This window comes from Gobio gobio (assembly GCF_949357685.1).
Source record: "Gobio gobio genome assembly, chromosome: 20".
NCBI classification, from domain to species: domain Eukaryota; kingdom Metazoa; phylum Chordata; class Actinopteri; order Cypriniformes; family Gobionidae; genus Gobio; species Gobio gobio.
Genome location: NC_137113.1, coordinates 32982398 through 33005554, shown reverse-complemented (window position 1 = coordinate 33005554; position 23157 = coordinate 32982398). Strand labels below are relative to the sequence as shown.

The 23157-nt window shown below is 37.6% G+C and overlaps 2 protein-coding genes across 5 annotated transcripts in view; both read right to left on the bottom strand.

Annotated features, from left to right (window-relative positions):
• Positions 1–2244, bottom strand: part of adam11 (ADAM metallopeptidase domain 11) — a 54454-nt gene extending 52210 nt beyond the window's left edge. For 2 of the 4 annotated variants that reach the window (XM_079846259.1, XM_079846258.1), the window contains exons 1-2: positions 1900–2244; positions 1444–1613 (exon numbers count right to left, since the gene is read on the bottom strand). In XM_079846259.1, coding sequence (XP_079702385.1) covers positions 1444–1613; positions 1900–1960 — 231 coding nt within the window. In that variant the 5' untranslated portion in view covers positions 1961–2244. Of the gene's footprint in view, positions 1–1443; positions 1614–1857 lie in introns of all 4 variants that reach the window. The other 2 variants (XM_079846257.1, XM_079846256.1) reach the window with 2 other exon arrangements.
• A 2430-nt stretch (positions 2245–4674) lies between these two features.
• On the bottom strand, positions 4675–22446 carry dbf4b (DBF4B-CDC7 kinase regulatory subunit). Its single transcript, XM_079845709.1, has 12 exons — positions 22290–22446; positions 19292–19407; positions 19044–19172; positions 17095–17145; positions 16424–16490; positions 13513–13562; positions 13393–13429; positions 13203–13248; positions 8991–9128; positions 8769–8904; positions 7766–7899; positions 4675–7658 (listed from the first exon to the last, which is right to left on the bottom strand). The coding sequence occupies exons 1-12, from the start codon at positions 22306–22308 to the stop codon at positions 6041–6043; spliced, it is 2541 nt and encodes an 846-aa protein (XP_079701835.1). The 5' UTR covers positions 22309–22446; the 3' UTR covers positions 4675–6040.
• Between the last annotated feature and the right edge of the window lie 711 nt (positions 22447–23157).

The following is a 23157-nucleotide window of genomic DNA, read 5'->3' as shown; positions in this document are numbered from 1 at the left end:
AACTGAAACTAACAGATTAAGGGGTGGTAATATTATAATAAGATCCCTTTCCAAGTCAGAAAGGGGGAGAAATCTGATCCCTTTTTCACGTTTTCTGCGTTGGTATATGCACCCGGAACCCGATTTTAGCACTTTAAACACAGAAAAAGTCAGATTTTCATGATATGTCCCCTTTAATACAATCACTTTATATGAAGAACAGATTTAATTTAGGCTTTTATTCACATATAAAAATAGATTGCCGCACAAACATAGATAACAACAAATATGGTATGGAAGCTCAAACATGCTTGCTTGACACCCAATAAGGTTTGTTTTTGCGCATCAAGCAAGTGTTTTTAACTTTTTGAATCAGCAAAGTTTTGGTTACATGATTTTCAAGAGGGACATAAATCTCTCAGGTTTCATTAATATATCTTCATTTGTGTTTTGAAGATGAGGTAAATGATAACAAAATTATTGGGTGAACTAACCCTTCAACATTCAACACAGATTCAGTCTGAGACATATAGGCCTACACTGAGACAGGCCAGTTTACTCTTCCTCTAGCAGTTTATATTCCACTCTCCTCTACGGCAAGAAGCCATTATTATATTAAAGTATACACTTACAAGTAGACCCTGTTAATGTGCACTTTACCTCTCTGAAAAGGGCTTGATGCCAATTCTCTCTCTGCCCTATAGTCTTCATAACAGATGGCGTTTTTAATAGCTTGGTTTTTTTATTATTATTATCATCATTATCAAGGCCAAATTAATTGATGTAGGAATCAATCACTTAAAAATAAATAATAATAATAATAATAAATCAGCCAATCATATTAGAGAGTAGTTGCCATGGTATTCTGAGATTTTTGTACATGTGGAACCTTGGATTGCATCTGGTGCAGAAGGCCCAGATGGAGATCAGAGCTGAGAATACTACACTGTTATATTGGCAACCAGACACATAATGAAATTGATCAAAATAATTCCCACACAATAAAAGCCCCCAAAAACTGAATTTTCAAATCATGGCCTCTTTAAAACTTAATAAAACATGAAAGAGTATTCACAAGCCATTTAACATCCTTAATTTAATGTGTTTCAAATTGTGAGAAAATATGAAACTTGAAAAATGGGGAACTGATTGGACGTTGGTCTCCATCTGAATGTGTTAACATATCTGATATGTTGTAGGCCTATCTGGGGAAAATGTCAAATGAGTAGGCCTAGAAGGGGCAGATGGTTGAAGAGGGTTTAGTGAAATCAGCCAAAGAGTAAGGTAATTTCAAAACGAGAGCAAGTTATTATATTTTGGTGAACGTTTAGGAAGAAAATATATGCTTGTTTTTGTCTGGAATGGCGAGCCACATGGATTGTGCATTGTAAACAATACCACATGAGCTTTAAGAAAGTAAAAGGGGTCAGTTTTGATTTCATGTATCGGTGGAGAGTTACTCACATGCGCTCCATCAGCATCACTCTTTACTAGGGTACCCAAGTGCCCGTGCGGCAGCTCCTCCTCCGCGTCAGTCCGCTGCAGCAGCCGCTGAGGCTCCGTGCGCTCCTCCGCATACGCGTTCTGCTCGCGTCCCCGTTCCGCTCCGTCCCGTTTGATCCTGCTGCCCCAGCCTTTCAACATAATGCATAAAACACATGCATAAAAAACTGTATCGTCAAAGCCATGATTCGATGTATTAATAATTCCAATGTGTTTACAGCCACTACACTTTATCTAGCCTGCGGCATTGCGGCGCGACACTGAACATTCACAGCCATGCCCGTGACAGAAAACGGGGCCATCCGTGAAATGGAGAATTCGTTGCACCTGTTGGCGCACATTATACATAAATAGCTATACCGATGGAGCGTATACCAATATCACGAATCCGCTCCCAACGCGGCGTCCGTCGCTCACCTGTCACGGCGAGTCGCGCGGTGACCGCAGCCCACAGGAGGAGGCAGCGCGTCGCCAACATGATCACATACTCCTGCGGCTTCAACCGGAGCGAAAAGATGCGAAACGCGACATTTACCGCCGCATCCCGTTCCGCGGCGATGTTGAAGTCACGAGGAGGATGTTAAGGGCATCCGTGGAAAACAAGACGACGCTGATGGGAAAGACTTTAGAAAGTGTCCGCGATGCCTGCTTATATCGCTCGTGTGTTGTCTGTCAGAGATTGCGGGTGGAATTCATGTTGGGATTGAAACGCTCCTTCTGCGGGACTCCCACCCGCATCTCCTCCCACTCTCTTCTCTTCTCCTCCCCTTCACTTCACACCGCACTCACATGCAACATAGGAAATCAACTTCTGTAACCTGGAACAAATATCACGTTTAAAAAAAGGCAAATATTACAATACAAAATAAAACAATATAATTATAGGCTATATATAATTATAAAATAGCAGTTCTTTCAAGCACAAGCACTTCTGGGAGAGATCCCTATACGTCATCTGAGATAAAAGCATATCAAATATTCTCGTCCTCAGCATTATCTCTCATGCCTGAGGACTAAATCGATCTGAACTAACCTTTAGTTACTTAGGCCTATACAACCTTTCCCATCTCCAACAAACTCTAAATCATTCATAAACTATACAGTGAACAGCACATGGCACACTATTCAGGGAGCATGGAAAGACAGATCTGATGGGCGAGGAATTTGCTTATCTAGCATAAACATTTTTATTAAGAATTCTGGTTGAATGGAATAATGGCATGTTTCTAAATCATATAAAAAAGTACAGAGAAATAGACAATACATTTCAAACTGCATATGAGGTGTGGCTTTCTATTTCTAATTCAGCTGTGCAAACGTCTTAACTTTTCTGGTCAAACAATCTGTCAAGAAAAATCATCTAAAAACCACTGAAGTTCCTATGGTTCCTTTTTTTTACTGGAAATGAAAGGTCAAGTCAGGTGCATTTCATTGTGGAATATCTCTTGTAGTTTAAGAATAGTTTAATTACATCCTTTTAAAGAATACCTTGTTGTTACCACAGCAGCCTACATGGTTTATAAAAACACATGGCAATATGCCCCCCATGGTATCCTTGAGTCACTGCAGCATCACCAAGCATTGACTAATGTAATGGAACATTTTTGACCATAACAAACTATATCAAACAATATAAGGCATTTTTAATTATATCAAGCTTTTCAGATCAGGCATAACATTATGACAGGTTACAGGTGAAGTGAATAACACTGATTATCTCTTAATCACGACACCTGTTAGTGGGTGGGATATATTAGGCTGCAAGTGAACATTTTGTCCTCAAAGTTGATGCTTTAGAAGCAGGAAAAATGGGCAAGTGTAGGATGAGAGCGAGTTTGACAAGGGCCACATTGCGACTGGGTCACTCAGAGCACCTCAAAAACTGCAGCTCTTGTGGGGTGTTCCCAGTCTGACTCTGCAGTGGTCAGTATCTATCAAAAGTGGCCCAAGGAAGAAACAGTGGTGAACTGGCGACAGGGTTACGGGCGGCCAAGGCTAATTGATGCACGTGGCTGGCCCGTGTGGTCCGATCAAACAGACAAGCTACTGTAGCTCAAACTGCTCAAGAAGTTAATGCTGGTTCTGATAGAAAGGTGTCAGAATACACAGTGCATCACAGTTTGTTGCGTATGGGGCTGCATAGCTGCAGACCAGTCAGGGTGCCCATGCTGACCCCTGTCCACCGCCAACAGTGGGCATGTGAGCATCAGAACTGGACAACGGAGCAATGGAAGAAGGTGGCCTGGTCTGATGAATCAAGTTTTCTTTTAGGCCTACATCATGTGGATGGCCAGGTGTGCGTGCGTTGCTTACCTGGGGAACACATGGCACCAGGATGGGAAGACGGCAAGCTATGCTTTGGGCAATGTTCTGCAGGGAAACCTTAGGTCCTGCCATCCATGTGGCTGTTACTTTGACACCTACCACCTACCTAAGCATTGTTGCAGACCATGTTCCTTTCATGGAAACGTTATTTCCTGGTGGCTGTGACCTTTCAGCAGGATAATGCAAAAATGGTTCAGGATTGGTTTGAGGAGCACGAGTTTGAGGTGTTGCCTTGGCCTCCAAATTCCCCAGATCTCAAACCAATCAAGCATCTGTGGGATGTGCTACACAAACAAGCCCGATCCATGGAGGCCCCACCTCGCAAATTACAGGACTTAAAAGATCTGCTGCTAAAATCTTGGTGCCAGATACTACAGCACACCTTCAGGGGTCTAGTGGAGTCCATGCCTCGACGAGTCAGGGCTGTTTTGACAACAAAAGGGAGACCAACACATTGTTAGGTATTTGTTAAATACAAGGGGAATTCTAGTTTTCTGTAGTAAACACATTTTTATTTGATAACCTTTAAAACTGTTCTCTGTAAAACCTGTGTTCGTTGTCTGTAGCCTTGAACAAGTTTCTCAGAAACCATGTGTGTTCACTCAAGGGGTCACAATTGCATATAACATTAACCAAGGAATTGTTTTTGAGTTATTGACCAAGAAGCCCTTGCCCACTGAAATTAGTATAAAAGAACGAGTGTCCATCTCTTGTCTTTTCTGACTGCACAACCTTCATGTCTGACCTTCTTGGCAAGAATAGAAGCTTTTAAAGACACTTTGCTTGTGTTTTTTCAATTCCAGCCTCACCATAATTATTGTTTATTCTTCTCACTACACTAATTATCCAATATAGAAATACCATAAACAATATATAAAGAAGATTTATTTTAATTACATAAGTTACAGTAGAAATGATGGGGGGGGGGCAGACTTGCCATTGCCATAACAGCTACTTCAACATAACAGACCCATTCATTAAAAAAACAGTGCAATATCTACCAGAAACTACAAAGACTAGCAAACATTAGGTGATAACATCATTCAACACAAGTCAATATTCTATGTATAAAAGCAAACAAAGACCATTTTGTCGATTTTAATAAGAATGCACAAAACTCAATCCTGCTATATTAGCATCTAGAATGGAAAAAAAAAGCTTTTAATATAGAACTGTACAAATACCAAAAAAATTAAAAGCAGCAAAAAACTAAAATATCTTGTAGAACTCATGTAGTTGTCATGTAGGCCTTCTTTATAGCCTAATTTCCATTGTTTATGGAAAATTGTATAAGCTCAAGATTTTAGTCATGATACAGAGACAGCAGCGGTACAATCTCTACATGCTCCTTTTAGAACTTCTGTAATAGGAATGCACATTATTTCACTAAAAGATTACCTAAAACATTAATTGGAATTAAAACAGTCCATTGTACAAGTCATAACACTACATCGTTTAAAACACATTTGCAGGAAATCGAAAAGGTTTTTAAAAAATGACCTCAAAATACTTTCATGGAACCACAGGACATTTCTGCCTTCACAGTGTATCCTACCCTGCATGTTCTTTAAAAACCACCACAGCATTGTTCTACCATCAACACTGCCTCTAAACTGGAGACAGGCCAGGCACAGCACTTAAACTAATTGGATAATGCCTCTCCAGCAAAGCCTCATTAAAGTCTCAATGCCAGCACATGTTCCCAGATATTGCTGCTGAAAAGTCATGGTCAACAGAGGGAAAGAGCAAGCCAAAAGAAAAGTCATGGAGGTCACTCAAAGAGGAGAGCATGCCATTCTTGTCAACTGTTAATTAAAACTGTTTGTTTGGATTTGGTAAGATATTGCATATTAGGAGACAAATGTACAACACTGTGGAATGGAATGTCAGACATGCTTGACAGAAATGTATAAATATTGATGTAAGACAAGACTAATTCATTATCACAGCAGTCTTTATCAAATATAACGTGGAAAAGGCTGGGATTAATTACACATTAGCTGTGCAGAAGCCAACCTCTATAAATAAATGTTCTGCATGAAATGCATAACTTTTCACAACAATTCAGACAATAAGTCTTATTTCTCAACTAACGGTGGTAGTAATGTTAATTGGAGAAGTGAAAATGAGAACTAAATGACAAAGGAATCAACTGCTTTAGGATTAAATTCATCAACAGTCGCAATTGTCCTATTGCGTGTATTGGTGCAACATCATTCCCAAAAAATCTGAATCAAGAGGGTTGCAGTATGGAGCATAATTGTGATGTATAACTCCCATCCTGCAAGCCAGTGTGTGGTTTTTGTAGTAACAGACCCAGGTCATCATGCCCCCCTTTAGCCTGAAGAGGAACTGCAGTCGTAAGCCACGACAAGAGTCCAGAGTCCCAATCTGACTCTGAAGAGGCAGTGGACCAAGTGAGGTTAGGAAGGAGAGCAGATTCAATGCAAACAGAGGCTCCGGGTTGTGACAGGAATGAGCTGTTTGAGGGTTTACTGACTGATGTATGTAAGGTATCTTCGGGAAACAATTCTGGAGGATCATGATATTGATGGCGCTGGAGCTGATGGTCTTCATAGAAAAATGGGACCAACTGAGGAGGGTCCAAATCAGATGAGTAAGTGGTTACTCGGGATTCCACTGGATCTTTGATTGGAAACAATTCATGTGACTGCTCAACATGGACACAAGGTTGACTTGCGTCATTGTCCTGTTGGTCAACTTTAGGTAAATAGTGGGTATTGGGAGGAGTAATATATTTTTGGGAAGGCTGCATTGTGATCTGATTCGTGAAAGATGATTCATGGGTTTCTAGTAAGGCACCTCCTCGATTATTCATCTTCGTTGCAAAACCCACCTTGGAGACTGGTAAACATGACATGGCGGAAAGCACAGACGAGTACTGTCTTATCCAGGGAGCATTGCAATCCCAGGATAGCTTTGGCTTTTCGCTTTGACTAATCTTTCTTCTCTTGGCAAGTTTTGGACTTGGAGTGAAGGACCTGCAGCGCTTTTTTAAATTAACTATAGAAAATGGGTAATCTGACAAATGTGGAAATGGTAGTAAATGGGGTAATGAAAAGTAAGAGGTGCCAAACTCTGGAGACCCAACAATACCATGGGCCAACTTTAGTGATTGTATGGTTGAAGACAAATTTCTATTGTCCATCACAAACTGGCCACAACTTTTGGAATTACCAACTTCCCTTCCATGGCATAGCATTTTAGAGCTGTTTGACCACATTTTTGAACCTTGGTCCCCATTCTGTTTTTGATTTTGAGAGCAGACTGTGTTAGGAACAGCACCTGTAAGACTCTCTGGAGTATGCAATACAGGATCACATCGATCCTGAGATTCAGGGACACATTCATCACCAGAGATGGTACATGGGATTTTGTCATCTCTGGAGGAGCTTACGGTGAGCATTTTAGATGGAATTTCTGAGGGTGTGACAGAAGAGAGGCTTTTGAGGATCTTCTCTATAGACTGGGATTTTGAGAGAATGTGATGTGGGACTATATCCGGGCAGAGATCACCAGATTGAAAGTCTTGAACCTTTGTGGTGCAGCTGATGTAAAGGCCTACTTTGTCATGGTCAAGAGGATCAGGGCAGTTATTTTGAATTGTATCAAGATGTGATGTAGCATTTCGTTGACCAGATGGACTGTGGCTAGGTTCAGGAAAGTTTTCTCTGTTGTCTAAAGCTGAAGAAAACATGTCAGTAATTGGCGGTAGATGATCACAGTCTTCAACCAGTGGAGTCTGCAGAGATTTTTCATCCTCACTGAAAGTATTCTGCACAATCTCAGTTAAATGACTCAAATGTAACGGAGAGAAGTCTGCTGATGACCTGAGGGGAAAAAAAACAGTTAAAAAAGAGAAAAAGTCTAACATTCAGTCAACATATCACATGAACTGCTTCCAATCAAAGAAAGCTTTTGTAAAATAGGCTCTTACTTGATTAGCGTTGGATCCTCTTCTCGATTTGGATTAGAAACAAAGCTAGCATGCATGTCAGCGATTAGTTGGTCCACTACAACATAGTTGCTGTCATTTTGAATGAAAGAACGATGCATCTCAGATTGCAAGTGCTAAAGAAACAAGAAAAAAATAAAAAGTTTGATGTCTCAAATCAAATGAGATCTTAGGCAAGTTTGGATATGAATTTCAGTGCTTCCTGGTAATCGATATTAAAGGTGCACTATGTAACTTTTCCGTCCGCTAGAGATCGCCTATTCAAAACAAAGGCGTAGTTTGATGACACCAAGTTTGAGAGCAGAATCTTGGGACATGTGGTCTTCACCTCACAGCCAGTGGAAAATAATCGGAATAGGACTCGGCCAGAAAACATGTTCATGAATGCAATTATTAACGTTACTGTAGTATGAAGCAGAGCAGGACTGAGTGTTGTGGAAGCTGAGCAAGGCCGCTGGAGCGATTGTTAATGAGAGACGAACGCAACACACGCCTCACGAGCAGCGGGACTTTAATTATGACAGTTGCCGGCGCCACTTCTTCCGCTTTTCCGGTCATGAGTATGAGGTAACGCAGCTCTGTTTATCATATTAGATACATCTGAGTGTGTTGAAAATGATGTTATGACGTTGCTCTGTGCGTTCGCATGGCGGCTGCTATGACACTTGTTGCACACTGCAGTATGAGTAAAGCGTTTCTGCAAAATAAAACCAGAAACCGAGGGTAACGTAGATATGACGCCATTGACAGGCAACTCCCTCACATGTCCCAGTTCCTTGGTTAAAATAGCATTTTCTCACGATTTACAAATATTTGGAAACATTTGGGATATTGTAAGTACTCAACTGAACAAAATATAGAACACTGGCCTAGTGGTTTTTGGTTATTTTACTGAAAATTTTTTACATAGTGCACCTTGAAAGCATCTTACAAAATCTTTTTGGTATCACTCAATTTTTGCAAACAAAATACCAAATGCACTCACCTCATTCTGGTCTTTGTAAGGCATGTGGCAGCACTCACAATAGCCTGAACTTTTCTTAGTTGGGCCTTTGGGTGTGGCACTTGCTGTAAGTGGCACCTGCAACTTATGGCAGCTGCTAGTGGGTTCTTCCTGCTTCCTGATTTAAAAAAATTAAATAAAATAAAACCTTTACAGATTTAAGTAACAATGTAGATTTGATTACCAACTTCTCAAAAAGCATACCTGAAATTGTTCTTGCTGGGATCTTCATCCTTGCTTCTACCAGACTGCCGAGGAACGAGGAGCTCAAAAGGGCTATATTTTCCTGAGTAACTCATCATCGGGAAAATCAGAGTCTGAGCATAGTATGGTCTGAACTTCCTGTTTATAAAATCAAGATGAAAGATTCAACTAAATGACAATCTTCTTTGAACAACTTGTCTCATTTTCTAGAAGACACCAAGTCCACCCATTTCATAAAGCTGGTGTTATTTTTAAAACTATTGAGATTTTTGTTTTTGAATTGATACATTAAAAACATCTCTGTAATGTGGAAACTATATAGAAAATACATAAAAAAAATAAGAAACAACAAAACATTTAAATTGCAAAGTAGAAGACAAATGGATACACAGTTTTTTTTTCCCTCAAAGATTTCAGATAAAAACATTTGTATTGAAGACGTGTTATTTGCTGTAGCTGGTGAAAACATTTCACTTTTTACTTTTTTTATTTTTATATTCTATGTATAATTTTAATTATTATGAGGCTGTGAAAACATCATGTATAATGCACAAGCATTTTAAAGTGACATGACATGTAGCCAAGTTTCGTGTCCCATACTCTAGAATTTGTGCTCTGCATTTCACACACAGCGAATATTGAACACACACACACACACACACACACACAGGGCAGCCATTGTTGCTGCAGCGCCCGGGGAGCGATTGGGGGTTAGGTGCCTTACTCAAGGGCACCTTAGTTGTGGGTAACGAGAGTGGAAGAGCACTGTTCATTCACTCCTCCCACCTACATTTCCTGCCAGTACTGAGACCGCGAACCCGCAACCTTCGGGTTACAAGTCAGACTCTCTAACTTGGCCACCATTGAAGAAAATGTCTTGTTTTTTTTTTTCAGAGGACAGTAAAATGACATGCTCCTTCATCTGACAATTTAAGTCATTGTAATATTTGTTTTAGTCTCTATGCTGATGTAAAAATAGTATACATGTACAGTATAATGTATAATGCATAACATAGGCTTAATCACCCATATTAATCAGGATCTATATAGGATCAACGTCTGACAGGAGCGCTAAACAGCCTCAAAACACAATAGTTATTTTCATTAGCCAAGAGCTGCCCTGCACACACAGATGCTCTGCAGGGGAGGGAAGGGATACTTTTCAGACTGGCCTCGGGGTGGCCCTTAGGATGTGCCATGCCATTTTGATAATTAACTTTTCTAAAACTACTGTGACCTGAGCTGAAACATTAGCCTTGTAAATGGGGCTGGTGACCAAAAAAAAAAAGTCATGATGCAAACAGTCAAGTATACCTAACTGCATATTAAAAACAGTTATTAATAGGCCTGTCGCGATTGGTCGATACAATCGATTGTGTCGACGCTGTAAATTAGTCGACGTCAATATTTTTAGTCGACTGGGTAAGTTGGGTACGATATGAAATTGTATTAGTACTGGTACTTTAAAAATGACAGCACTCTAATAAGAGCAGTATTTTTTTATTTGCGTCGATGTGTGACAGCAGGAGTGAGGACGTGTGTGTGTGTGTGTGTGTGTGTGTGTCTGCTTCCACCGTTCACTAAACATTGGAAGCAGAACATTCAAATATATACGCGCAGCTCAGGAAAAAGAAAGCAACAAAAAAGTGCGGCGCGGCCGGACCATAAACTGTAAAAAAATATGGACGTAGTGTCCGTGACGTCACCCATAGGATTCTGATGAGCCGTTCTGAAGCGCAAAGTATGGACGAGATGGCCGTTGCCATCTTGTCAGCGCGTCACTCCCGGGTAACAGAAAATGGGCAAAAAGGCGGGTCGTGGGCGGAGCTGAAGTGACGCGATGACTAACATACAGCAGATAAATGGCTATCCACCTGTCACTCAAAGTGGCCACGCCCTTAATTATGCAGAACTTTAATGCTTTATATAATGTAAACGAATGAGTTATAAAAAAATTCACCCCCCTCACAGTTGTCATGAAGGGCAAAATTAGCCGTATAGACCAAAACCACAATTTGTACCAGGCTGTAAACATGTTTTAGGGCGTTTTCACACCTGAAAGTCCGCACCAAGGTCCGAACAGAAGTTCACGTTTTGATACATTTGATACTTTCGGTTAGTTTTGGTTTGGTTTCACATTGCAATCATGCGAGCGCACTAAAGAACTTTACGTGACGCACACTCCACTCGTCATCATCTATGTGGGCTGCATCTTGACATTGATTGGTTTGTAAACGGACGTGTGTCTGACGTCAGCATCTTTGACAAGAGTGAATGAACGGACGCATATCGTTGCCACTATTGAACAGTGTGCATTGCTTGACTATGTTCTTTTCGTCACGTTTAAAAGTGGACATCTCAAGCTTTATATACACATATTTCTCATGTTTGTGAGACAAGTAGCCTGCTGAGTTTCGGTTTATTTGAGACGCGCTCAAGTTCATTTGCAAAGCGTGATCGCTCCCGCGATTATTGTCTGCTATAGACTATTTGCTTCTTATTTATTAAATCCAGGCAATTATCTGATGAAACATTGATTAAAATGAAGATACAATTTATACAAAACGAAATTCACATTAAAGAAAGGCTCATAAGCAAAATCATACAAAATTTAGTTCAAAATAATTTCTGACCTTCTGTCTTCTGATATATTGCGCATCTTTTCACTTTTCATAATCAATGTAGCCTAGATTGAATTTAAAAATAACATTATAATATTTAAACATAAACAGGAACTTCCTGTAAATGGTCTGAAAGTACGAACCATACAGAAAATGCTTTCACACTAGAAACGAACCGAACCTTTGTTCCGGGAACCGAGACTACCTCTTTTCGTCGGACCAAATTTCGTCTGTTTGGTCCGGACCGTGGTACGGGGGAGGTTTCACACCTGTAATTTTGATTCGGACCAAACTGAAAAGTCAGAAAATCCGGACCAAACAAGGTAGGTGTGAAAACGCCCTCAATCTGCTGTAAAGTTGGCCATTTTAACATGGGGCTCAATGAGATTCTGCTCCCTTCCGGAGCCTGTCCCTAGCGGCCAGTCGATGAATTGCAGTTTATGGCACTTCCGTATTGGCTTCAAGAGAAACTGCGGGAGGTTGCCGCTTGTGCCGGACTCTGACCAGAAGCGCGCGCATCCGCCTTTCACTCAGACAGATCGCTACGCCAGTTTCGCGGATTATTGGGTTTGAATGGTAAAAAAATATGTAAAAATGCTCGTCCTGGCGAGTATTCGGGTAAACGCAGTCGGATAGGTCTTTGTGAACGTATACAGAGTTGAATGAGAAATCGTGTGTTACAATGAATTTGGTCCGTGCAGCTTTTAAAGGGCCAGACCTAATATTCTGTGTGAAGCAGGGCTGGGCAGGAACATGCCGGCCAAGTGAGTTTTTAGGGGTGGTTTTTTAACCCTAAAACAATGATAAAACAATGAATAGTAAGTTCTGTCATATTATTCAAATTCTTTGACAGTTTTTTGCCATGGTATTGATTCAGCATCGGTATTGAGGTATTTTAGTCTGGTTGGTATCATATCAAAGTGATAATTTTGGTATCGTAACAACACTATTCTATATAAAAAGTATTTGCTGATATTCTCTTTTTTTTGTTATGTTGGTTTACAAATTTGTACCTATTTACATTTATACTCTTTTAGTTTTACATTTTGTCAAGGGCTTGTTTACATTTATGCTTTTTTTTTATATAGTACACTACTGAATGCCAACGTTGAAACTTAAATTAAATGTTTTTAAGTAAAAGTGTTGAAAATTATTGTGATAAATTAAATGTTTTTAAGTAAAAGTGTTGAAAATTATTGTGATAAATTAGTCAATAGATTAATCGATATAAAAATAGTCGTTAGTGGTAGCCCTAGTTATTAGGATTTTAAAGAAAGTCAAAATAACCTAATAAACATAAAATATGACGGCAGACAACCAACAAATTAATTTGACACTGGCTGTGATTGGAATAACATAATACTACTCATAATATTTATGCAGTTTTCAGTATGACCTACGATCTACTAAAAGCACTGTATGATCTAAAAAAAAAAAAATTATATCAGCCATGACAGACATCATCTTTACTCATTATTTAATCACATTGAGACAAACTCTGTGATGTTTCAGTTAACATTTGAAAAAAAGTTAAAGTACCATCTAAACAGAAAATAGAGTTAAGAAAATGAGACTGAAGGCTAAAACTCACCGACTGAAGTCTTCCACTTTCAGATAAGGACTCTTCAAGACTCCAGCTGTGAAGACAGACACAGTTGTATTAACACTCCACAGCATACGCCACCTCTACACTCAGGTTTCTCAGGTATTGAGGTGTGCAAAAAATATTAAAGCAAGTCTTATATCACAACAAGAAGTACATGTTTATGTAGTTTACAAACCTTTCACTTGAGGAATTGTTAGTTTGCTTCTCTTTTTCTGATTGGAAAGAAGGTGTATAAAATCAGTTTGTGGGAATAAACTTTTTTTTTACAGTAAACAAATTAAGTACAGTAAATTACCTTAGCTGTCCTCAATTTCTGATTCAGATGATTGATAAACTTTAGAAATTCTGACATTTAGGTTAAAGAAAAAAACACAAAGTACAGTCATACGAAAATGATGTGTTTCTAACTCATATCATAACTTATTTAACCCTTATGCATCAGTTTAAAAAAAAAAAAAAAAGTTACACATAGGTCCATAGAGGACAAAAATGTCAATGTCAAAAAACTGTAAAAATGTATATTGGGAGCAGACTTAAGTTTGGTCTCATTTTAACGAAGACCCGTGGCAGATTATTGTTGATGTCAAAAAAAGTTATAGAGGTTTAAGTTTATGAAAATGATTTATGAACAATATTTGATATAAAATATAAATTTTATAAAACTTGAACTCTAAAACTGCTAGAAAATCAAAACCATAAATCTAAAAAAGTTGTGTTCCAAATTTGAGGTTGATCTCAAAAAATGAGCTTTCAGTAAGATTTTGTTTGGGCGCAAAGCTCCACTGTTGCACACAGTGGTTGGATTTGTGATTTGCAGTTGAGTTTTTCCTCTCTCAAATATTACAAGCACACACTTTTTTTATTACACACATACACACCACACTCTGACATCCATACACCCACACAGTTATAGCTGCATAATTTATCCTATTGGCTTTATAATGCAGAAGCAGAAAACAGGAATAAAGTGAGTATTTGCTTTATAGGCCAAACGTGAGAAAATGGCACCAACTGGTAATTATATATATATATATATATATATATATATATTATATATATATATATATATATATATATATATTAATATATATATATATATATATATATATATATATATATATATATATATATATATATATATATATATATATATATATATATATATTGTAAACTTTTTATTTTTGAAGCCTTGCCAACAGAATGAAAGCCTATTAACAAGTATTGCAACATATTAGCCTATAGCTAAATGGCCTAAAAAATTTTAAAAAACAGTTTTAATGGGGACATTTGTGTCCAAACGGTGCTAAGAGAAAGCATTTTGTGTACCTAGTGCAAAATTGATCTTTTTAAAGGATATTGGGGTGAAATTTTAAAATTCTTATAAAAATACACCACCATTTTGGCAGTTGGCGTTATCAAAATAAAAAAAAGATACGCAGTTAGCATTAACACAGGCAAACTGAAAAAGACAAAAATGTCCATGGATGCACAAGGGTTAATAATAGGGGTCCCACAACATAATCCTATGAGCACATAATAGCATCTCACATTCACTGAACTTTAAAATCAAACTGTATACACGGTGCTCTCTAGTGTTGATTTCTTGTAAGTAAGAAGACTATACACTCACTATGCAGTATTTTCTTTTTTTTAATGATACATTGTATTTTACGTTTTCTATGTTCATTGTAATGATGTGCAGTCCAGGACTAGAAAGAAAGTTTTAGTTTTGGTTTAAATGACCCCTGTTCTCATTGGCTAACACACCCAGTCCCAAGAAGAGGCTCAATCAGGAAACACAGGGCATTAAGACAGTGTTTCCCAACCGGGGTGCCGTGTAAAAGTCCTTCAAATAATTTTTTTCTTCTTCACATTTTTCAAATAATTCTCTCTTTGTAAACTTTGTTCAATGCATGCGAGAGCTGCCGTATGTTCGAATATGACCAGTCATTTTCGCCGTCATCACCCGGGTGTAGTACTGCCAGAAGTCGCAAATGAGAAGTCGTGCGCGCTGTGAGAAAATGTGTCTCTGTGCACTCATCCGAAAGCGAGCACACGTCTCACAGCGCGCAAATATTGAGTTCTCTTTCAAGTCTCGCTCTTTAACGGACAAACTCACACAAAAAGTATGTCAACATGTCCATCTTGATGAGTATTCTAGCAGACATAGTATGTATATGCCTTGAGTAAACTTTATACAGTCGAGAAAGACGACGCATTTCTGTGCATTAGGTCTTAAAGGGGCAGTAGCCTTTACTGCTGTCTGTTTAATGTCAAACAGCAAAAGACAAGGACATCACTCACTGCTCTTAATTGAATAGCTTTTGTAAGTTTAATAGGATTAATCTTTATTTTATACATTCAAATATGCAATGTTATTTTACATTTGATCAATTTCTGTACCTGAAAACTAATGTTAGACGTACCTGAAAAGCATAATTTATTTTATTAGTATCTTTGCTCAAAAGTATTTATTTGTATTAGTCCTTTTTTCCCTGAACATAGCAAATACTGAACCGTACCGAAACCGTGAACCTAAAACCGTGATACAAACCGAACCGTGAGCAATCTGTACCGTTACACCCCTAGCGTAACGTATGCGAGGGGGTGCCACAAAACGGAGAAAAGTGCTGTGACTGAAAAAAGGTTGGGAAACACTGCATTAAGAGCCAGGGATGTAAACTTTTGAACAGGAAAATTTGATTCATGACATTCCCCTTTAATTAGTGTATGACAGACTTCCAACTGAAGATTATCAAAAACAGTTGGCAACTATGATACCCTTTAAGCAACACTTCATATGGAAAAACTATTGCCACAGGGTCAAGAAAATAGTTCACCTGAATATTGAAATTGATACTTCAATACTTCTCAACCTATTTGACTGTTCATGAAAAAATACTTGCTTTTCAGTATGATGTAAGTGAACAAGGAATGGGGTTGTCAAACTAACTACTACACACGAAAACCCGCAACACGCGGTAGACACGCATTTGTGCAGCGTAGAGAGGCTTTCTGGCACTGTATGATGTGACGCACAACTATTTTATCTAGTCCGGTTGCGTTCACACAACGCAAGTTATCTGAGAATGCGGAGTCCTGAAAATGTACGGGTGTGAGTTGGTTATAGAATTTTGTAGTCACTCCTGTAAATAACCGAAGTGTGTTAAAGTAACCATATTTAGGACTCAAATACGAAAGGATACCATCTACAGTGTAGACCTTGACTCCCCATGAGCGAGCATTAGCCAGCACACTGCTCTGATACTTCTCCTGCAACAACAACAAACACTCATCTGTCATCAACAATAACATCAATAACAACACTGACTTATTCTGATGTAGGGAGGACAGCCAGGTTTTTTTATTAGCCTAGACTATCCATTATAGTCATGCTTTGAAAAATCAAATAAATGTACTGGCTTCCAGACATGTGTACAAAATTCAGGTGGGTCCAAAAGGCTGAGACCACTATAGAAAATGTTCATATATTTTGCATTTTTACCCAACTTAATACAATTATTTTTCATTAGAAATAATATACCGTTATCATCAGCATTACAATCTGAATATTGAAAACTGATCTGAATTTGAGAATGTATTGGTTTGTGGTGTGCCCCTTTTTGCTTTAATGGCAGCAGCACATGAAACATCTTATAATAATGTTCCCTAGCATGACTGAATAGAAGCAAGAACATCTGAATGTCAGTCCAAAAGAGTAAACATTGTCAAATCATTGTTTTACATTTTTCAAATACTAAAACTTTATATAATGAAGAGTACAATTACTCAAAGGATTAACTTTGAGCACATGCATGCATTGAATTAAAAAGTAAAATAAAGGATTTTCTGTACAAAAATTCAGGCGTGGACTTACATTGCTATGGATGGCTTTTTCCAGCAATGCTCTTCCACGACTGCCACAAACCTGGTGAAAAGACATTTAAAAGTCATTATTAGCTACTAAACATCCGTGTGCAAACTTTAGAAAATTCAAATCACATCTATTACGTTTTCTCAATATACCATTTCAAAGCAGCTTTCCAGAAGTTTAAGCTTTCAGACGCTCTATGAACGAGACAAAGGTGAATGTGGCAAAAAAAACTGCCTGAGATGTTCAGCTTTGAAAAAGCGACCTTGGGAGGAATCAGGATTCAGCACAGGAGGCCCCTCAAACTCCATTAGATAGTAACAGACTGACTGCACATCATCCATTATATACACTATATTGCCAAAAGTTTTGGGACGCCTGCCTTTACATGCACATGAACTTTAATGACATCCCATTCTTAATCCAAGTGCGTTTATGGGAATTTTTGACCATTCTTTTAGAAGCACATTTGTGAAGTCAGGCACTGATGTTGGACAAGAAGGCCTGGCTCGCAGTCTTCACTCTAATTCATCCCAAAGGTGTTCTATCAGGTTGAGGTCAGGCCAGTCAAGTTCCTCCACACCAAACTCACTCATCCATGTCTTTATGGACCTTGCTTTGTGCACTGATGCGCAGTCATGTTGGAACAGGAAGGGGGCCATTCCCAAACTGTTCCCACAAAGTTGGGAGCATGAAATAGTCCAACATGTCTTGGTATGCTGCAGCATTAACAGTTCCTTTCACTGGAACTAAGGGGCCAAGCCCAACCCCTGAAAAACAACAATTAGTTACTCACGAGAACACATCTCCACTGCTCTAGAGTCCAGTAATGCCGTGCTTTGCGTTGCACTTGGTGATGTAAGGCTTGGATGCAGTTAGAATATTTAGTAGTGAGGAAATTTCACGAATGGATTTATTGCACAGGTGGCAACCTATCACGGTACAGCGCTTGAATTTACTGAGCTCCTGAGAGCGACCATTCTTTTTTACAAATGTTTGTAGAAGCAGTCTGCATGCCTAGGTGCTTGATTTTATACACGTGGCCATGGAAGTGATTGCTACACCTGAATTCATTGATTTGGAGGGGTGTCCCAATACTTTCGGCAATATAGTGTATATTAGACAAGAACAAAAGTTAAGAATCTTGGGTCCCACTTTCTATAAGTGTCTCTACTACTAACAATTAAATTAATAATTTGATGCATTACATTTATTGTGTTTTTACATAGATGATCCTGTTCAAATTGAGAATCATGATTTGTTTCAAACAGAGATCACGATTCTGTACAGAAACTAAACAAAATAACGTGTAACTTCCTAGAGGTTCTAATAAGATATTAATTGCTGCAGCCTATTTAAAAATATGGTATTAATTTGAATGAATTATTTAAAAAGAAATCCATTTGAATGAATGATTCATAAATACTTGTTCTTGAATGAATGATTCACTGACAAATACATTTTGAACAGTCACTTGTCGTCACCTAGTGGCGTAACAATGATAACGATACAATCATTATTTGAAGCACCAAGTTACTTTCAAAAGGTGATTTGCTCTATCAGTGTTTATAGCATACAATAAACTTTTATCATCTGTGTAAGTACTTCTGTGATCATTTGAATATTTGTAACACAGAAATATATATAGATATAAAATTAGTGATGACCCTTCCATTACACCTCAACACACCCTTAAACTTAACCATATAACCAAACCTGTCTGTAACCCTCCCCGTATTCTCAATAGCAGCAAAAGTGATTTGCAATACAACACACACACACACACACACACACACACACACACACACACACACACACACACACACACACACACGCACACGCACACGCACACGCACACGCACACACGTACGCGCGTTATATACAATGTACTTATTATGAGAGTACATAGTAGCTTAAGAAGACCCCTATAGCGTATAACCAGATTGGGCACATACCAGAGGTTTGGGGGTTCCAGATTTTTTCCCCCCTGCAGTACATGAACTATCCACCAGCAAATCACTATGAGCTTCTTTAGTGCCCGTCACGACCACATTCACATCCTTGGTGAGGAAACTGTCTATTTTCTATAGGAAACAGTCAACAGACAGAATGTGATTCACTATTTTATATCACTTTGCATATATTGCAACCATTACTACAATTTCCTGTTTTGTCCTTTATAGATGACAAAATGATCTCTCACCCCTCCCAAACGGACGATGATGTCAGTGAGAGTGGCAGACTGATGTCTCTTCACGTCATGCAGGTAGAAGAATTGGCCCCTCACACCAGCAAACAGATCTCCTGTCATTCTTTGAACTGAAAAAGGTATATGTTAATCAATCTATGTGGGCCTTAAATTGCTTTATCAATTATTATTAAATATTACTATTATTATTATTATTAGGTTAAGTGCAAAGAGCTAGAAAAACTATTGGTTTTGAGCCCTAAAACTGAACCTAAAAAAACTTGGTCAATTGGATTTCTGAAGGATCATATTCAGCTTTGCCATCACACCAATAAATACAATTTTTAATTATATTCAAATAGAAACCATTTCTTTTAAATTGTAACAATATTTCACAATTACTGTTTTACCTGTATTATTCATCAAATAAACGCAGCCTTGGTGAGTATGAGACTAATTTTAAAAACATTAAATCACATTTGATGAGTAATCAATGTAGAAATCCAGATTTTTTTCAGATCCCAAATGCATTCTTGCCACTATTATTTTGCTTGCTCTTGCTATCGTTTCATTTTATATTGTGTGATGTGTTGCCTTCACAAGTAAAAGGAATGTCTCAATTTCAAGGTTTCTAAAATCACAGGACGATATAGTGATGCAGTAATTTTTTAATTACCTTTCCTGTGGTATAACATGTTGAATTTATGCTTTTCAGACAATTGAAAGAGACAGAACTTGGATTATTCATTAAATAAACTCTTCTCATTTTACCATCACTTCGTCTCCCTGTTTCCCTGACTCTTTTGGGTAACACACAATATCAAAGAATATTACACAGAACTCTGTTGACTGGATTTGGATAACAGACAAAATGAGTGTCTTCTGACAGGATGTGGTAAAAAGGCTGGACCCAATATTCTTGGCTTTACTGATGTGTTGGAAGGATATAACTCTATAGCGCTGTACCTGAAATCATATATTCTCTGAGTAGGTATTTATAGTGTTTGCTACACGAAAAGTATGCTATATAGTATGAATGCAATTACAGACATACTGCATGTTATTGTCATGTCAGTCAATTGGGTCACTTCACCGCCTTTCACAACTCTTCTCCCGTGGCCTCATGGGATTGTAAAGCGTCTATTGAATGTGCACTTCAAAATCTCAACGGAAGTATTAGGTCATCCAGAGATTTTTTACCTACTTTTATGAATACAAATTCAAAATGCTATTCATTTTATATACAGTTTTTCACCTACAATACATCTTGATTCAATTTCAATCCAATTCGGCATCAGTTTCTTCTGAAATATTTCCACTACATATATCAACATTCTCTCAAATAATGCTATAAAATATACAGGGAACCCTCACACTTGGTATACCTGTTAAGTAACAGGTCAAGTATGCATGAAATTCGAAATTTACCCTATTATCTTTGTTAGCGTACATTACTAGTCTACATGCAAGCTAATAAAATAAAATAAAATAAACTTTCATAAATTTTATTCTAAAAATCTTGCTTTGATTTTTGTTCCCTGAAATGTTAGTCGCAACTTCGGTTCACACAGACTTCAAATAAGTAATACATAATATTAGGGCTTGGCACTGACACAGATTTCACGATTCAATTAATTTTGATTCAATATCAATTCATTTGGATGTATATCAGGTACAGCACATTGAATCTTTCTCAAGTAAAAAAATCAACTTTAAAAGCTGATTATAAATAAAAATTACGAACTGATTTGTACAAACATTAAAAGTTAACATAATTATGTTTCTACTCTAATTTGTTTTTTAAAATATAAACATTGAAATGGTGGCTGTCATAAAACATGTTTTCATGATGTATTTATTCAAACATACATTAAATATTGCAGAACAGGAGATTGAGTAAAAATATAATCAATATGTAATATAGTGCACATATTTCTCACAACAGCAAACAGCAGATCGATATCAGAATCAATATTGGTTCATCAAAATGAGAATCAATTAAAAAGCATACATTTATATTTTTAAGGCAGCCCTACATAAGCGCATACATTTGGACTTGATTAACTAGGGGTGGGTACAATAATGTTATTCCAATGAACAATCTTCATTTGACCAAGATCCTCTTATCGATCTTTAGTCTGTGTATTTTTTTTTTTTTTTTTACTTTTATAGCATGCACCTCCCATCCAGCAGATGTCCAGAAGTTATTGTTGAACCAACATAATCAATTTACCAATATTGACCATGCTGGCCAAAAACTATACACCGTTTATACACCCAACTGTTTTTATCAAATGTATCAATTAATTTGATGGCAAGATTGCCAAAAGCTGTATCTCGACTTTGGTGTATTGATATGAAACTTTTATCTCCTTTTTATAACCAAGCCTTGCTGTTCTCTCCTAGTGTGTATGTCTGTGTTGGTGTCCCTAGGTCAATAATTATCAGATACACGTTGAACATGCTAGCATGTTATAAAAAAAAAAATGTAATACACTAACTTTACACCACTTGAAACCTGATAATTTAATAATAACCAGAATAAAATGCGTTTACAATGTAATTGATAACTGTATTTCAAAAATGGCATTTATTACTATCGATTTCACTTGGACACATGGATCTTAATGTATTATTGCATGTATTATTTGCACTAGTAAACACGTTTAAACTACTACATCTGCCGTGTGTAGTTAACTTTTTTTTTTTTAAAGCTAACGTTAAACCTTTCCACAGCCATGTTGGAAAAAACTAGACACCTTTAAAAACGTATTATTATATGCTGTCGGAAATTTACAAAAGTGCCTTTTTTTAAAAATAAAAAAAAACATGTTTTGGGACATGTGAATACCATGGTAAACAAATGTTGTGGTCTGTATGCGTAAACGCTATCAATAAAAGCGTAAGTTACTGTTGTTTCTCTATCAAACTAACGTTAGCCTATCAACTGATCACATCAACAAAACAACCAACACATGCATCATCAAAGTATTCGCGAAAAGGTATACCTTACCTTGATGTTCTTTGCTCATAATAAATATAAAATTTCGTGATTCTTAATATATTAAAACATCCTAAAATGTGTAGTTTTCAAGCGTTATAAATATTACACGCAGTGTGATCTGTGAATCTTTTCAAACGGCCCTCCTAAAATGAATCTCTTCTTCGCTGGCTCGCTGTCTGCTGTAGCGCAATGTTACACGTTACTGCCACCCATTGGCGTTTAGGATGTCCGTTTAGTAGGTCCTATACATTACAGAGACTCCAAAAAATATTAAACGCCATATTTCTTTTTTGACAGGAATGAAAAAGAGGCTGTGAGTATGAGGGATGAGGGATATTGTCTCGGCAGTAAGTAGGCCTATAGTACCATGCCTATTTCACGCTATTACTGTTTGGATATTCTAAAGCATTTTTAAATGAGCCTGTTACTATGACACTATATTAAATGCTTGCCCCTTCAATTCTTGTATTTTGTACAAGAAATGTTGTTAAAATATAATATGAAGCCTACATCACTACTATATTTGCTCATGCACTATTCAACTAAAAGTATGGCAGTCACAGTTTAGTTCATTGCTCATAATTGTGTATTGTCTGTATAGCCTATATTTTGTCATGTATTATTTTTCTGTGACAGATATTGTTATTTCTAACGTTGTCTTCATATCCTATGATATCAAGGATGATGGTTTTGTGAAATTTATTAGCCTACATTTTGTTACACTGTGGTTATCGACACAAGAGATTGAAATTATGGGGTTTGGGGCAAAAAAAATGCCACCATAATGAACACACTGGAAAAAAATATTTTCTTTATATTTTTGTCTGGTTTCCAGTCCAAATATCTAATATTTTTTAACCCTCGTGCACTGTTCAAT